General features: G+C 36.9%; 1 protein-coding gene across 8 annotated transcripts in view; it reads left to right on the forward strand.

Moving 5' to 3' along the window:
• USH2A (usherin) overlaps positions 1-17553 on the forward strand; it is a 368811-nt gene that overhangs the window by 22829 nt on the left and 328429 nt on the right. For all 8 annotated transcript variants that reach the window (XR_015802194.1, XM_088161172.1, XM_088161173.1 and 5 more), the window contains exons 4-8: positions 8532-8667; positions 9825-9888; positions 12170-12464; positions 13741-13925; positions 16985-17206. Coding sequence is in view for 7 of the 8 variants with exons in the window: in XM_088161172.1 (XP_088017298.1) it covers positions 8532-8667; positions 9825-9888; positions 12170-12464; positions 13741-13925; positions 16985-17206 (902 nt within the window). In the remaining variant the exon portion in view is untranslated. The remainder of the gene's footprint in view (positions 1-8531; positions 8668-9824; positions 9889-12169; positions 12465-13740; positions 13926-16984; positions 17207-17553) is intronic.

Below are 17553 nucleotides of genomic sequence, written 5' to 3' on the forward strand. Positions count from 1 at the left end.
AAATTTCTCTTGACATATCCTTGTTCTCATATGTTTGGTACATAAATTCATTATCTCTTGCCAAGCTTTAGATCTGCCAAGTTCCCTCTGTTATCTCAATTTTCATTCCAGATTAAAAAAAAAAATGAAATGCAAAGCACAAAACACTAAAAATGGACCCTTTTATTTTAAAGGTTGTAAGCTTTGTCTCTTAGAGGGGGAAAAATAAAAATAAAAGACCACAGGAGACTTTGATATATATAAAACATCTGCCCAAACATCTCTAGCAATAATATCATCCCAGTGATAGTTCTTATTCTTGAATTATCTGTTCAACTAAGATTTTAAATTTGGGTTAGATTGCATTTTTTACTTTGTAAGGACAGCTAAGCCATATGGGACTGTAGGAGCAGGCTCTGTATTAGTGCTGGTGAGTAATGTGTGGAGTAGAAGATGGTTGAGAGTGATGTGGAATCCGGACTCATTTGTAGAGGTTAAACTGCAGGAACCTCTTTTATTTTCTAAAGCAGTCGTCAGGTGGCTGCTAGATTACCTGAAGGATTGGGAGGAATAGAGGAGTTTTGGAGTCTTGGGGTCATAGAATCATAGAATATCCTGAGTTGGAAGAGACCCACACAGATCAAAAATGTCCAGCTCCTGGCCCTGCACAGCACCAGCCCCAAGAGTGCCCGAGAGCATTGTCCAAACACTTCTTGAACTCTGTCAGGCTTGGGCTGTGACCACTTCCCTGGGCATCCTGTTCCAGAGCCCATCCACCCTCTGGATGATGAACCTTGTCCCAGTGTCTGGCCTGCATCTCCCCTGACACAGCTTCATGCCAGTCTCTTGGGCCCCATCACTGATCACCAGAGAGAAGAGATCAGTGCCTGCCCCTCTCCTTCCCAGGTTAAACTGTTTTGTTCCTTGTTGATTATATTAATGTTTGAGAATAATAATGTATAAAATGATATATATTAATGTTTGAGAAAAATAATACCTGGGGGCAAGAATCTGCTCCCATGTTTATTCACTACATTTATCATATTGTTTGGGTTCTTTTTTACTTTTTTTTCTTTTTTGTTTGCTTGGTCTTTTTAAAGCTAAATGTAAATATAGTAGACAAAAAAGAGGAAGTAAAAATTAGTAGAATAATGTAAAATGCGAATAAGGCAAAAATGGGGGCTAGGGAAAGAGCCTTTAAAATGAATGTTCAAGGTATGTAAATTCTGCAATTTATTCAATGAGGAAAGGTGTTGAATTGTGGCAGAAAGTTATCTGCCATTTCTGATTCATCAATTTAAGGACACGCAGGTGCTCAGATTTTTTAAAAAATATATAAAATTGTGGTTTTGGTCACTAGCTCTGCTTAAATGACAGCTGAAAGTAAGCTTGGATTCATGCTAGTGGTTTCATCCTCGTTTCTCAAAAATTCTTTTGCTTAAGTCCATATCGCTGACCTTTCCTCTTTACAGAAAATCATTTATGAAATATTAAAGCTGTGTGGAAGCCTTTGTAATTGCAGCTTCAGCAAGATTTGCAATTATGCAAGGAAATACTGAAATACATACCTGTGTGCATCTCATCTCTTTGATATGCAAAAGCCCTTTACTCTTGCTTTTATTAACTGTTACGCTTCTGTTTCTCACCTGCTTTTGCAGTGGAAATACATGAACCTACATGTCCTCCAGTGGTAGAATATGCTGTATATCTTTATATGAGCAGGCAAAAAGAGCATATTTAGACAGGTTGAAGGTGAAAAAGATTTTTATGCTCAAGTTTCTGATTAGACCATTATAGCAGCATCACTAATTCCTCTCCTTCCATTTATTGTCTTCTTTCCTCTGTTGTCATCAATGACCACTGTTGATTTGTTGACTCTATTAAAGTATTCAAGGAAGCCACAGGCCTGTCATTTTGGTCATAACCTTAATCTGTTTTCTCACCTTGGGAGAAAATGTGTTAATACAGTGTCTGTTTCTATAGAATGGACTCATTGAGAAAGTTCCTGGTGCAAATCTGCAATACATTTAGAAGGAAAAAAAAGGTTTTCTGAATCTTGATCATTTTAACAGATAGCAAGCTGTGTTTAGCTGGAAATTTTTATAAGAACCACACCAAACTAAGTAACAGTATGCAATTGCAATGGTACATTGTGTAGTAATTTTTGAGCTGGGTGAATTGCAGCTCCTCCTGATTTCTCTTAATCTCTGATTCCTTGTTATTTCTGAATGATTAAGCAAATAATTTATGCTAGCTTCTGCTTTAATTTACATCTCTGTAAAGCCTGTGTAACTTTATTGATTCTGGAATTGCTTTAGTTTTTAAGATAAGTAAAGGGAGGGATCACTCCTGCTAGCTGATTTGGAAAATAAATTGAACTTTTCCCCCCTTCCCCCTTTTTTCTTTATGCTTTACAAGATAAGTTGTATAGTTATCTAATTGCTTCTCATAATACATTTTAAAATTCTTCATATTGTGTATCATCTTACTTATAATAATTATTTCTAATTCTGAATAACCACCTGCTGTGCAAATAGGGCTTATTTTATGGAAAATGAAAACAGACTTGTTTGAGTTTTCTTACAGTTTATTTTTTGTTCTCTTATTTGGGGGAGAATTTGTTGGGTTTTTTTCTTGTACTTGAGAAACTGACATTGTGTTTTAGTTTGTATAAACTTCTTAAATTTAACTTGCATTTGCAAACTAGCTAAATTTGCATATTTAACTTAAAAATTAGCTTTTTTTCCCCAATTTTAGTATGTAGATATCTGGGTTTTGGAATAATCTCGTTCACAGTCAGGTAAATATCATATATCCCTGAGCTGCTCCTTTTTCATCTTATTTGAAAACAGTAGTGTCCATTACATGTGCTGGAATGTAAGAATTTCCTAATATTGGAAGATGCATTTTTGGTCCTTGTTTTATCTGTGTCAGTCAATCCTGCCCTTGCCATCTGAGACTTTGTGTGATGGTCAGAATAGCTGCAAGAGCTGAAGCTGCAGTTGAAGTGCTTGCCATCACTAAGTTGGCTGGAAAACTAAGTAGGCCAGGGTTGGTATCATTTGGCTTAAATGATTGGAAAAGATTTTTTTTTTATTCCTTTCATTTTTGGTGCCAGAGTTTCCTCTGTTGTGGAACTCCTCATTTATGGCCTGCAAATCTGGGAAGCAATCCTTCTGGTTTATTAATCTGTCTTGCCAGACACTGTGATCTAGTTATTAGAACAAAAGATGATGAAAGGAAATGTTGAGATTAAATTGTACTTTATGGTTACTGGAAGCTATGATGAATAAGAGTAAAAAATGTATATTCAACCAGTGGAAGAGATTACTGTTGCCTTGAAATAACTCCCTTTAATTTATCTGTAATATTTTAATAAATCTTTCCCATGCCAATGAATATTGGAATAGGAAAGATAAAATAAAGGAGAGGGTTATACTAACTGAAAAACAGGTGTCTTTGAAGCATATACTTTTACAAATTAAAATATTTGGGAGACTACTGTTCATCTGTTGGTTGTGTGTCATTTAGTGCAGTGAAGCTTTGATCTCTGGTTAGTGATCTTTAGCTGTGCTGTGATGCATTTAGGGATTCTAGGGATTTTTTTTTAATGGAACATAAAGGATTCTTTTCTTTTTTATCTCCTTCCTATCTTATTTATTAGAAATCATTTTCTATGAGGTATATGGGTAGTATTAATATTAGGAATGACTTCTAATGGAAAAATCCTACTAATGTGAAAAGATCATAGTGTTCACTAAAGAAAGGTTCAGTTAACTTTATTGATTTTGGCTGAAATGGTGCAATTCAATTCCACATGGAAGAGACTAAAATTGTCTCAGTTGCCTTTATACATATATGTAAGAGGACATTTTGATGACAGGATGATTAATGCGTGTGAAGGAAAAGCGTATGTTGCTTAAGTGGGCCAGATATCACACATATACATTGCAAGGTAATAAATGTGTTATTGTGTGACAGTCAAAACTCAGTAGTTTGTGGTCTCAGAATTCTCCCAAACTGGCTTCAGCTTCAAAAGGGTCATTGTAGTTCAAAAAAGTGGAGTCAATATAACTGTCTTCTACTTGATATAGAAATCTCTTCTGCCTCTGTGTTGATAATGAGGAATATTAGGCTTTTTGTTTTTTTGAAAAAAGCATATTGTTAATTTTTATTGCACTGTTACATATTTTTACAATACCTATTCTACTTTTTACCTGTGACTGTTGCATTATTTTTTAATTTATATGTTGGTATTCCAATGTGCATTATACCTATAAGTACAATACAAGGCTTATAAAAAAAGGAGAAAGAAAGAACCCACAGTATTCTTCAGTCAAGGAGCTTCTGCTTCTTGCCATTTAGCCAGTGCAACTGCTCTGAAGTAAGTGGAGTACTTGTTTGTAATGTTTCTTTTTTGCGATTACTACAATATAGTGGAAGTTAGCAGTTCCATTAGCACTTAATACATGAAAATACTGGCTTTTGTTTGCGTGACAGTTCTAACTGATCTAAACCAAGTGGCAAAATTCGTGTTAAATTTCATTGTGTTTTCATGGGTAGGATCTGAAGAGCACAGATCTTTAGGTAAGAAAATAAAATTGCAATATATTTCCTGTACCTATCTAATTTTATTAACAATAACATGGACACAATCCTGGGAATGACCCTGCTTGAACAGGGAGGTTGGACCACATGATCCACTGTGGTCTCTTCCAACCTTACCCAATCTTTATTTTGTGATTCTGCAGTACTGTGACCCATAGGGCAGGGAAGCTTTCCTTGCTAGGAAGTGCTTTTACTTGGTATTGCTGTCTCTGATGCACAATTTGCTTGTGCTGGAGAACCATAAGCCTAATTTGGGATACACTGAAGAAACTTGCCTCACAGGTCTTTGGCCCAGTATCTCTCATCTTTAAAACTCTCCCAGATCATACCAAGAATGCTGTTAGAGGAAAGAGTGTTAGTATTTTTCACCACCTCAGTTCACCATCATATTAATTTTCCATTGCTTGGAGTTGATGTTAGGTTTGATGTTGTCAGATGCCAGTGTAGCGAATGGATCCTTAGTAACTAATCCTTGCCACCTCCTTGAGAGGTGATTTGCTGTATCTGACAGATGGGAAAGCACAGGAGCGTGAGGTGGTTGCAGAGCCGGGATTAGAGTGCTGATGTCCCATGCTTCTGGTTCTGTACTCTGCACAACCACAAAGCCAACATTTCCTACCTATCTCCTGTTGCTCTCTTGGGGCAAATTCCTATTGAACATTATTAATAAGGACAACTGGGGAATAATCCTGTTGTCCTAGTTAGGAGGGAAGATGTTCTTTTCGTTCTGTGTTATTGTATGGAATTTAATGCTAACGGTCAGGAGACCTTAAATAAGTACATCAAACTGCCCTTTTGGTGCCAGCCTTTCTTCTTATTTAGCTTAGTCTAAACTGACACCAAACTTTGAGACCTCCTCTCCTCCCACAGTGGAGAGCCGCTGGGATTTTTTATACCACACATGGTTTCCCTCCTACATTTTCCTCCCATGTCAGATATTCATACCCCCTTTAATAACCAGCAGGGGGATCATTACATTGAGCTACTGCCAAATGCATAATGACTGCTGCCTTTGCCTTACACAGTCACTGCACTACTGATATCCAATTCAGCATTGTAAAGTGCTTAGGGCTACCTTGGGGATGTGCTATATTAAACCCAACTATTCTAAATCCTATTTAATACAAAGAGATTGGTGGTGGGGGAGGGGGGAGGGAGATTTAAAATTGTCATTAGTCACCTATTTTCAACAAGTAAAAATACCTGGTCACTTAGGGCCCAATTCTGTCGCTCTCAAGTCATAAATAGACCCCCTGATTTTCCTATGGGGTGCAAGGAGGTGGGCACTCTACTTGCCACAGATGGAGGGAGAATTAGGTCCTATAAAGCTGTGCCTGAGACAGTAAGTTTTCCAGAAGCTGATGGGAGTGAACGTGCTCATTTCTGAATTTCCTTTACAAATGTTTTACAGTGGAAACAGGAAAGCAGAAACATGCTTCATATCTGACTAAAAATAAAGGTACTCTTAAACTTGTAAAAGACAACATTTTTATTTGAGTGATATGACAGAGCTGCCACAGGAGTGTTACCTGCTATAAAGAAAGCTTAAGAATTATTACCTTTATTAGACCAGTGACACTGAGCTTTAGCCATACATTTCTAACTTCTGTCCCTCTACAGAGACAATTTTCTTTTCTTAAATAAACTGTCATGCTAGTGTTAATATATTGTTGGCTCCCTCATACTCTGAGAATACTGCTGATATAAAACATGTATATGTTAGATTGGTAATAGTATCTTTAGTGTAGCTGACTAGAACAAATGTGTTTCCCTCATGGCTGTGCTAATGTGATAAAGGAAAATTGGCTGTTCATCAGCTTTTGGCTGGGTAAAGACAGTAGAGATGGAACCACATTCTTTTTTATGCATTAATACCACTGAGAACTTTTCACTAGTTATATTTCATGTGCAGGCATGTTGTGCAAAGATGTTGTAAAACATGAGATAATGCTACAAATAACAAAGTAGAAAAGCCTGTATCTTTTATGATGATAACAGTCAAACACCAAATGACAGTAACAGGCTGTAAAAAATGTGATGCAGAAAAAAAATGCAATGTAACCACAATATATACGTATACTTAGGCTCTTGCAAATAGGGCATCAGATGTTTAGAGGGCTTTGTATTAAAATTAAATAAAGAAAATGTTGTATTTAGGTCATTGATGTGTCAACACAAAAGATAATTTAAAATGGAGAGATGTATTTTGAGCGGTGAAACTCATATGCAATAACTTTTTGAACAAATCTCAAGGCTTAGTAATTATGATAATAGCCTTCAAATTTCCATCAGTGGAAGGGCAATAAATATTCCTGTCTAAATTTGGGAAATATTGACTGAATCTGGAAATGGCAATAAAGCTCAGCATGCATGTGTATGTTTGAAAGTACAGTTTAAGGAGGAAAAATTCATTTGTACAATCTTGTGTGAAGCCAAAAAAAGGAAAAAAAAAGGCCAAACAAACCCCTCCATCTTATTTCATGTTTTCTTTCTTAAAATGCTGATAGACTCATGTTGCCCAAGGCACTGATGCTGATCATCTGAGCTCAGATTTATAGATAATTGTGTCCATTTATCTTGGTCTGAAATTTGAAAGATTTTATTGTCAGAGTAGTATTGTGTTTGCTTATATTGTGGTTTTCAAGCTGGTATTTTGTAAACTGGTAAATAAGTTCTGTCTTTCCTTTTTTTGTAACAAATTATTCTGGATTGTAAACCTTCTATGTCCTCACATAGGTATTGTTCTTATGGAAGCAATAATTCCAGGTTTATTTTCTTTTGATTGACGTGACTGTCAAGATGAGCTAAAGTGCTCTAGTTTTATTGGCCTTGATAGACATGATTCATCAGGCATCCATATCTGCAAAATTAAAATAATGCTCTGTAAATTGGCAGCAGCAAAATGGTGTTTCAAAATGTTAATGCTACCAAGTTCTCACATGAAAAAAGCTTTATGCAAGCTAAACATTGCTAAAACTCAACTAATTTAAATGTTTTTTTGCAAATAAACTTTCTGAAATTAAAATTTTCTAAGTCAAACTTAGTTTCTATAATAACTTCATTATTGGGAACCTGGACACAATACTTCTGGTTTTCATTTTGTGTGGGCCTGGATTTTTTGAATGAAAGTATTGAATTTAATGTAATGTAAGGCTGAAAGACACTCTCATATTATTAAACTTTTCCTAATTTTGGATAACTTAAATCCAAGCATTTCTAGTGTAAGAAAACCCCCACCTTTGTAAAAGCTCAGCATCTTGTGACTTTGTGGAGCTGGGAGAATGCCATAAAGTATTTCTGTGAATGTTAGCTCAGATTTAAAATGAATTGGCAGGAAAGGGAGCACTTGCAGAAAACAGTACCCTGGGGTGCTGGCTGAGTGCATATTCCTGGCCAAGGGTTCCCTTGATGAAGGGGAATTACCCAGTGGGTGTAAAGCCAATGTAGGCAGTTCCTATACTGTTCCCTTCAGCCCTTATAGGAAGAAGCATGCTGGGGTTGGGAGGTGTTTTGGGGGGTGTTAGAGGCCTGTGTTTGGTTATCCTGAGCATGGTGTGCAGCCCCTTGAGGCCTGTTTGAAGTGATGTATGAGAAGAGCTGTGACAGCTATAAGCCCGAAGTGGTGATGGAGCTGTAACCAGCCTTGTGCCTTGTGAAACACACCCACACTTCTTTTGCTCTCTTCTCCTCCATCTCCACGGGATCCCTGTGTTGTAGTTCCTTCTTTGATTTAACCCATGTGGAAATTTTATACTCTCTGCATGAGAGTGGTGATCTATTAATGAAAAAGAGGTAACTGCTTTCAGTAGGTGTCAAAAATAAAGACACACAGGAAATAGCCTGAGGTAATATTATCAATTAATCAGTGATAGACAAAAAATGTGGAGAAATCGAAGTGATTGCATGATAAAGCATGTGTTTGCCCCTTTACATTGATTCTATAGGTGCATCACAGCCGAATTAGTTTCTTCTTGAATGGTTGGGAAGACGATAGCACACCTTTTGATTCAAGGACTCTTATGGGAACAGTTGCAGATACTGATGCTGATGGTACTCTGCAAATTGGACAAAGCTTCACAGGTAAATCTTGTAGTATTTTAGTGGAATGCACTGGAATAGTCAAAATAAAACATGCATGATGTGGTTAAAAGAAACGTGTGAGTGATTTTAAGTTATCTGTATGCTGAGAAGTAATACCTTACTACAGAAGAGAATTCCTATTGTTCAATCAGCTTTCTGAAAAGATTTGCAGAAAGACAAATTATGATCATCTACCAAACACCTATCTGTTCCTTTGTGCATATAGGTAGATTTTCCTGAATTCTCTAAAACATGTATGTAAAGTGACTTATTCCAGTAATTTCTGCCCATAGTTTTGCTGAGTAAATATAGGGAACTGTTTCAGAATGGAATTGTGCATGGCCACTGGACTACACTCTTCTCTCTGCAGAGTCAGGAACAGAGCCGAAGGTTTCTGGCTGGCTGTGTTCTTCAGTTCTATCAATACTCATGTAAACCATGGCAGAATGAGAATCAGCCCCTAGTAATGCCTGAGTTTTACTCTTCGTCTGCCTCTAGAGTTGTATATGTACTATATCATGACATGATCACTGAAGAACACTGGGGGATGTTTTGTTGCTTTTCACTAATTTTTGGCTCTGCAGGTGTAAGAACACTGGTTATTGCTCTTCAGGAACATGCATAATTTGAAGATAACTTCTAAATATATGTCACATAAACAGATTTATTGTGACTTTGGGCAGGAGAGTATTCTGTGCCCCATTTCTTAAAGGTTGTGTTTGGAAATGTATTTTGTTGTGGTTTTGATTCTGAATGCTGGATAGCTAATAATCATGTAAAAGAAAGGAATATTTTAAAATGCTTTTTATCTTTATTGTATAAATTGATAGGTACAGTTGTACCTACTGTATCTCTTCTCTAATTAGAGGTGGCACATGGATTGGCTCATTACTTCTGTCTAATGACCCGATCCCTGTGCCACCTCTCTAATCAGAAAAGAGATAGGTACAAAATGTTCTTATAAAGTTATTATAAATCATTCTTTTTTATCAAAAAAATTAAGTCACTGCCCTCTATAGTTTTGTCCAGGTCCAAGATGGTTTCATTCAGGAGGGGTAATTGTGCAAGAGAGATTTCTGAGTGCTGAATCAAAGGTGCTCTCATGCAGTGCAAAGCTGCCTTCTGCTCAGTAGATTATCTATAGTATATTTCCTTAGGTTTAGAGCAATTTGTTGGAAGAATGCAAGATTTTCGATTTTACCCAGTGGCACTTACAAACAGGTAAATAACTTTTATTTTTGTAACAAAATAAGAGTATGTTGAGAAGGAAGTGTAGATAACGATATGCTTATTTCCCAAGTGTAGCACTTTTCAGATGTTTCCTATAGATAATTGCTTATGATTCTTATGATGTAGTTTCCTGAGCCTCATTTCAAAGATTACCTCTAATAAAAAAAAAATCTTAAGTTAAAATAAATTTAACAATTTTGAACAGTTGTATAAATAGGCTTGATGTATGTAGTGATGTATGTAGTATATATGTAGTGAAACAAAACACTGTGATAAATATGTGCTCTTATTTGTTGTCCTTGCTACAACCTGACTTAGAATGTATTCTGCAGAGAGTAGATCCAGTTGCTAGATTTCAATGCTTATAAACTGTCTAGGTGTTACCTGCTCATCATAATTCTGTCATAATAGTGTGTGCTGATAAGCTTAGTCCTGGTGGATAAGACTTGCTAAACTTCCTCCGAGCTGCCTCCGTGTGAGCTGTAGGGCAAAGAAGGGAGCACAGCAGACTGGTGTGGTTTTGGCCACTCAGATACCAGTGATGCAGATGAGGAGGACAGGCTTTCCAAAAGTGATGAGCATGCTGGCTTCGTGATTGGCTCCCTGTGCTTAGCTGTTGCTTTCCTCTGGTTTTACTTTCCCATGGTATCCGAGCTGGGTATTCTTGGTGCTCCCCTGCCCCAAGGTGCCATTGTCCCTTGCTCTCCAGATGAGATTGTCACCATAAGCCACCAATGACTTAGCTCCTCAACCCACAGAGCCCTGGGCAATTGCTTTGACTTCCTCTATTCCTAAGGCCAAATTAGTGTTGCCACTGCAATTTCTGCTGCCCTCCAGCCTCCCTTCCTAGCACATTACAAAGAGATGTTACCTTTGTTATCCAGCTCATGCTGGATTAATCCAGTCATTTCAGGCTGGCCAGAAGTAGTCAGGTCCTATTTGTCTGTGTGGTGCTTCTGGGGAGGCTGCACACAATGACACTCGGGACTGCAGACCTTCAGGCTACTTAATGATAGTCTTTCAATAAGATGTAGAGCAGTTTTCCTCGGAGCTCAGCTGTCTGCAGGACATTATGATGAGCTGAGCTCCTGTGAATTGGAAGTATTAATGTGAATCTGAATTCCAAGTTTTATGAAAATCACGCTAGTTGTATTTCTCAGAGCAATGCTTGTCAAATCTTTTGAACTACAATTTAGGTCAGTGAAATGAATAAAGCTTAACAATTGAAAATTACGGACTCTTTTCACCTACTGATGTCTTTTTAGATTTAGTTTTATATTCACAAATAACTTGGTTCAAAATATTTGTCTGGGATAAACTGGGAAGAAAAGTCTTGCCTACATACCAATTAATTTAAGGCTATGGACATGTAAATAGTCCTGTAACTATGGGTTCTGTGGAAGTTGTAGTGGCAGCTAACAAGTATTTTTTTGCTTAATAAGCACACAGAATTATGTTCTTATTGATAAAGTAGGAAAATGAGAAAAGTAACAAGGTTTAAATTTAAAAATTCAGTCTCTTCTAGACTCAGAAAACCCTTCCTTTATACCAGCAATGAGCAGATAAAGAATTGTCCATGTCATCCATATATCTGCTTGCTTGCCTGCCTGCCTACCTACCTTCATATCCATTTCAGTTGCTGATGGCGGAGGGGATTGAAGTATCTCAGTGATTTGACATGACTTGGTAGATTGCAGTTTAAAAAGTGGGCATTTTTATTAAAATTAGCTAAAAGTGGAAATATTTCAATCCAGGTTTCCTAAGGTATAATATGATATTGTTCAAGCTGGTCTTTTGGGAGGATTTGAGTGCAAACATTGAACTTTACTGTGGTTACAGGCAGTATATTGATACTATGTGTGTTTAAGAGCAGGATCCAGACTGCTGATTGGGGTCAGACAGGATAAAAAGTTAGGAGTTTTTCTCCTTGCATCTATGGCAGGATTCATCCTATCTAGCTTTAGACATCCCACCAAAGAACTTATTTCCCTTGCTGTCCTGTGTCTGAAGAACTCCATATATGTGGAGCAATGAAAGGAACTCCAGAGTGGTTCTTCACAGATATTTTTGAAGATGATTATTGTTACCATTGATAATGTAGAGGCCTTGGGGGGAGGCTTCGCTCCGGGCTGAGTTCCCCATTTTTTTGAGCTTAAATCAGGAGTTTAGGGCTTCTACTATATTCTAGACTGAATTTTATCTATGAGCCTAGATGTACAAAGTGATATTCTTTTTGTCATGTATATAATTACTATTCTCTATGCTGTGACAGAGATATTTTGGAAGTATTCTCTGGAAAATTCCCTCATCTTCATACCCAGTCTGAGTGCCGCTGTCCTGGAAGTCATCCCCGAGTACACCCTTTGATACAGAGGTACTGCATCCCTAATGGTGCAGATGATACCACTAATGACAGGGTGCTGAGGCTGGATGCAGAAGCCCATCCTCTCTACTACATCAATGATAATGACATTGGGACCACCTGGATTTCATCTGTGTTTGCTAATACTGCAGGTCTGGATCGTGGTGTTTCAATCACATTAGATTTACAAAATGGACAGTATCAGGTAATGGGAAGATGCCATTTGTCCTTTATTAAAACAAAACTAAGAAAAGATTTTTGTAGATATTACGTTGCAGTTTTGAGCATATTCAAACCTTATGCTTTAAAATGTTATCCTTAGAGGACCAGGAAGAAGGTTTCCTTTATTGGCATATAACAGTGCAAAAGGCAACAGAATGCATTGTGGTTCTTGACATTCTCTTTTGATGTGCCTGTTTTAATAAGCTGTAATCTAGAGTGAATATGCAAGAGTAGATATCCTGTGTGAAGGCACCAATATTTAGAAACTGATTGTTGTCTTTTAACTCCACTTTTGTAAATTTAAACTTTAATTTTAATTTCTATTAAAACTTAAGGTGCTTGTTTCATATTTGCTGGTAGAAAACTGACTGCAGAAAAATGAAATTTAATGTATCAAAAGCCCATTGATATATTAGAGGGTGTTCCTATTTGTAGATGTTCTGGAGGTGATAGATTAGCCTCCCAAGGAGCATGAAAAGAGAAAATGATAAGCAGGTATAGTTATTGAAGAGGCCATATTGCTCCTAACCCTCCTCTAGGCTGTTGAAGAATGTCAAGATGTCTTGGAAAGAGGGACATATATCAGAAGTGGGGCTGCATTCACAATAGAGTATTCACCAAATTTCAGTATATTCTTGCTGGCTTTTTTTTTTTTTTTTTTTTATTAATGTTGAGTAGGGAAAGAATGAGATGACAGGTTTTGGCTACATATGTAAACATTAGTCATTTAGTTAAAAGTGATTTCAAATGTATGTGAAATTCTTGGCTTTTGCTTATTTGATACACACACTTCTGCTTAAGCAGTGTGCTGAGGGAAGTGCTCTTGGAAACAATACAAGTGTTTGATGAGAATCTGAGCTAAAAATATGGAGAATTAAAAAAAACAAAACCAACCTTATCTGCTATCAGACAACTTGTCAAATGACAGAGTTTCAGCTTTCATTTTTACCAAGTTAACATTGCTGTAACAAATCGTGGACCTGACTTTGCAGTGCATTTTCCAACAGTCTTTGAGAAAAAGTGAAGTTCTGATGGAATAGTTCAGTAATTGTGTGATAGTGTCTGAGAGATCAAAGAGCTTGTTCAACAAAAAAGGTTCTCTTTGGCTTTTGTTGGGAATATTTGGGGTGAAATATGGCTGCTTCTGTCTGTGAGTGGTAAAACAGACTGTATAGTTACATTAAAAAAAAGGTTTAAATTCTCATTGTTTTACAACTTAGTTATTAATATCAGTTCATCAATTTGTTATCTTCTTGTAGGTATTCTATATTATACTGCAGTTCTTTAGCCCACACCCTGAAGGAATAAAAATTGAAAGGAGAAAAAGAGATGATCTAGAATGGGAAGACTGGCAATATTTTGCTAGGAATTGCAGTATTTTTGAAATGGAGAACAATGGATCTCTGGAAAAACCAGACTCTGTCAACTGTCTCCAGCTGCCTAGGTATGAGTGGGTATTATCTGCATGATACAGGTGCTTGGAACAGGTAACATCCTGACACTGTTCATTGCTATGTCGCAATGAGATAGAATCTTTTAATTTGATACACTCATTTGTTGTGGACTCCTGAATGCATAAATGACCCTAAACATGACCTTTCAGCTCAAGATTGCCAAAAAGTCTTCTGTCATTTTTTATCAGATTTTAGTCATTTGTGAGTGTGAGCCAATTGATTCCTCTGTAATTTTTTGAGGTGGAATTTCAAAATTATATGTGTTAAGGTCTTGATGGCTATTGCCAGTAGAATTGCAGAACACTGAGAGGATAAATGGAGGAAGGTACTGATACAACATTGTTCTAAACTATGTAGTGAATGTGAAAGTCTACCTTCTGGTCTCTGGGAGGGAAACTTGATCTGAAGCTTAGGAAAGAGGCTAGACTGAAGTACAAAGGCCAGTCATTCAACCCTGCTAGTGTTATGCAACGCATGTAAGAAATGGGCTGAAAATGGAATCTTCAATCTTTCTCATCTTGCTAAGCAAGAAGCAATATAAAACTGTGGGAAGAGGCGCAAGGAGGATTATTACCATTTAGAAATATGTTGCAAGCCCTTTTACTGTCAATTAACGTGTGAAAATTTAAAGCTATATAATGTATAAAATATATGTTTCATAAATATAGTTTATAACATATATAGTAGTTAATATGTTACCATAGTCCATACACACATACATAAAATTCAACTTATACCACTACATATATTCAACTGCATTATCTCTTTCCTGAGTTCAGATGCCAGTCAGTGTTAGGCTTGTTTAGTACTTGGCTGGAAATCGGTGAGAAAATACATTACCAGGTGCTGTAGGCACTTTGCTGCTTTTTTTTTTTTTCCACTTTTGCTACCTTTCTAAGACTTTTCAAGTGTCAGCATCTTTGTTCTCCAAGAGTTCAGAATTCTGAGGAGAGGAGCATAAGGTCATTTGAGTTACACCACTTTTCAGCAAAGGAATCTGAGCTTTATTGCTGATCTTTGAAGCAGAGGGTAGAGGAAAAGGGAAATATCTTAAGTAAGACAAATGTTTTTGGATAAATAACCCAAGTGAGGTGCAATACACTTTCAGCCCAAAAATAGGTATTTGTATAATTTTAAAAAGAACCGAGGAATTAAATAAGGACTGTTTCCATAAATGTTTTCTAAGCAGCACAGTTTCTCTTTTTCAATTAAAATGTAAATGATAACAGGAAGTGATACGAATGAATAAATTTTGGGTACAGCTGATGTACAGAAAGCTTTAAATGATAAGACATATATTGGTGAATATTCTGTGTGCTCAAAGAGGAGTTTCTGTTGAAACAAAGCTCCAAATTTATGTCAGCAGCGTAACAGAGTTCCCTGGAGGATTTTATTGTAAAGCAAAACTTGTTTCTCTCTCTTTCTCTCATGCCCACAAACTTGTAAGTGCCAAGACATGTCCAGATTGTCCGTCCAGGATTTAGACACCAGTGTCCTGGTGGCCTCTCCAGGATTCCCTGGGTTTACATGAAAGACAAATGACCTTGGTTTTGAAATCCTTGATGGTTCTTGTTTTGGTGATCACATGCTAGTACTGAATGGACTCTTTTTTGTGTCCTTTAGGAAATGAAAGTGATTAAAGTTTTTGTTTCTCCATCCTGTACCACTTATGTAAGTTAGGAGTTGCTCACTGTCCTTTATCCCCTATCAGAGGCTTGAATCTTTGCTTAGTCTGAATATTGGCTGACCCTTATTTTAGAATCTCCTTTGTTTTCCTGGTTTCCTGAGAAACTGCATGTAGATGCCCTAAAATTGTGATGACCTGCTTATCTAGTTGCCATCAGCCTTACAGTGTTTCTGCTGTTCCTTCTGATGCTTCCATACCAACATGATGTTGTTTATCTGCCATTTGGACCTGTCTAAACATTTCCATTACAGTTCTATACTGTATATGCAGCAATGGAAGAAATATAAAGTATATTTTCGTTTTCTGTGGAGAGAAAGAGAAGACATAATCACCCAAAGAAACAGATTTATTCTACTGAGATTTTTGCAAAGCACTGACCTGGATTGGGAGCACAGGAAATTCAAAGATCCTTCACGAAGACAGAAGAGCAGTCAGGACTCAGCAGACCTAGTCTAACTAGAAATCTCATCTTTCAAAAACTGACATATTTTGAAGTGACATTTTTTGAATGTTGCATGTCAGGTTCCAGGTGATAATGTGGGATACCTATTTTTAATGATCTCATGTAGATGTGCAAATAAGCAGACATTCTTTTCAGAGGCTAAACTCTGCCTAGTGCATAGAACAATATAACATGATTCATGCCAAGTTGTGCAAGTCTACAGTTTGTATCTACTTGTTTACTCACTTTTACTTGAATTCTCAAGACTGTCCTTCGTCTTCCTTGGCTTAAATATGCAGTTTTACTCTCAATCCTGTTGCTTTGCATTAAATTATCTTGCACTTCACTTGCTGGAAGGTGGCATATGTTTCTAACTCTGCTCAGATGAGCAGATGATACAGTCCTGTGACTCTGAAATTCAAAATATAACAATTGTTTCTGTATGGTTTTTATATATTTTTACATGTTTAGCAGGTATATTACAAACAATTTTAGGCTATTCATTATTGTAGTAGTTGTCTGAATGATTTCCTTATGGTGGCTCAAGCCTAGTTTGTGTTTCTCAAAGACAGTGTGTTAAACTTTTTGAAAATGTGTGTAGATGACGCTGTATCAATAACACTTTAATCATATTTTAAAGTTGCCTGCTAAAGGCTTTAATTTTAATTGGAAACTTTGGGTCTGGAGAAGAACATGGTAGTTTAGGACAAAACATATAGGGACATATAGACATATAGGGAACATTTCCCCTTCTTGAATTCTGGTGACTGAGAATCCACTGACATAAGAGTTTTTACCCAGAAAGCACAGAATTACCATTTACAGTTGAGACCCTCGCTGAGAAACAGTATTTTAGGGGCTAGAATCTGTAAAATTTGTAATATTTTGAGTTTAATTTCTTTTCCTCTCCATTTAAACAGCTTTACACCCTATTCTCGTGGTAATCTAACTTTCAGTGTCCTTACCCCGGAACCAAATCACCGACCTGGTTACAATGATTTTTATAATACTCCATCTCTTCAAGAATTTGTAAAAGCTACACAAGTGAGGATTCATCTCCGTGGCCAGTACCACACTAATGAACCTTGGGTAAATTTTAGGCATAGGTACTATGGAGTTAACGAAGTTACAGTCAGTGGAAGGTAAGTGTTCCGTGACTTTTCCCTCATCAAGCACTGGCTCTGACTGTTACAGCTCTGCACAGCATATAAGGACCTGCCTAAAATTTGATCACCTTGTTTTGCTTTTACATGTATGATTGAGACAGGAATTTGGTCTGAAGCAATGTATGAAGTTGGAAATGATTGGTGTACTGTTTTGTAAAATTGTTTGCTCACATTTTATTTTAAAATGAGTTATACTTATTACACATCTGTCAAAAGCAATCCTTTCCTTGGAATTACCAATGCCTCTAAGCAAAGGCTTATGACTGAAACAATGGCTTGTGCTTTATTTCAGTAACTCTTCCAAGCTATAGATTCCCAGACCT

This window comes from Sturnus vulgaris, chromosome 3 (genome assembly GCF_052056855.1).
Source record: "Sturnus vulgaris isolate bStuVul1 chromosome 3, bStuVul1.hap1, whole genome shotgun sequence".
In the NCBI taxonomy this organism is placed as follows: domain Eukaryota; kingdom Metazoa; phylum Chordata; class Aves; order Passeriformes; family Sturnidae; genus Sturnus; species Sturnus vulgaris.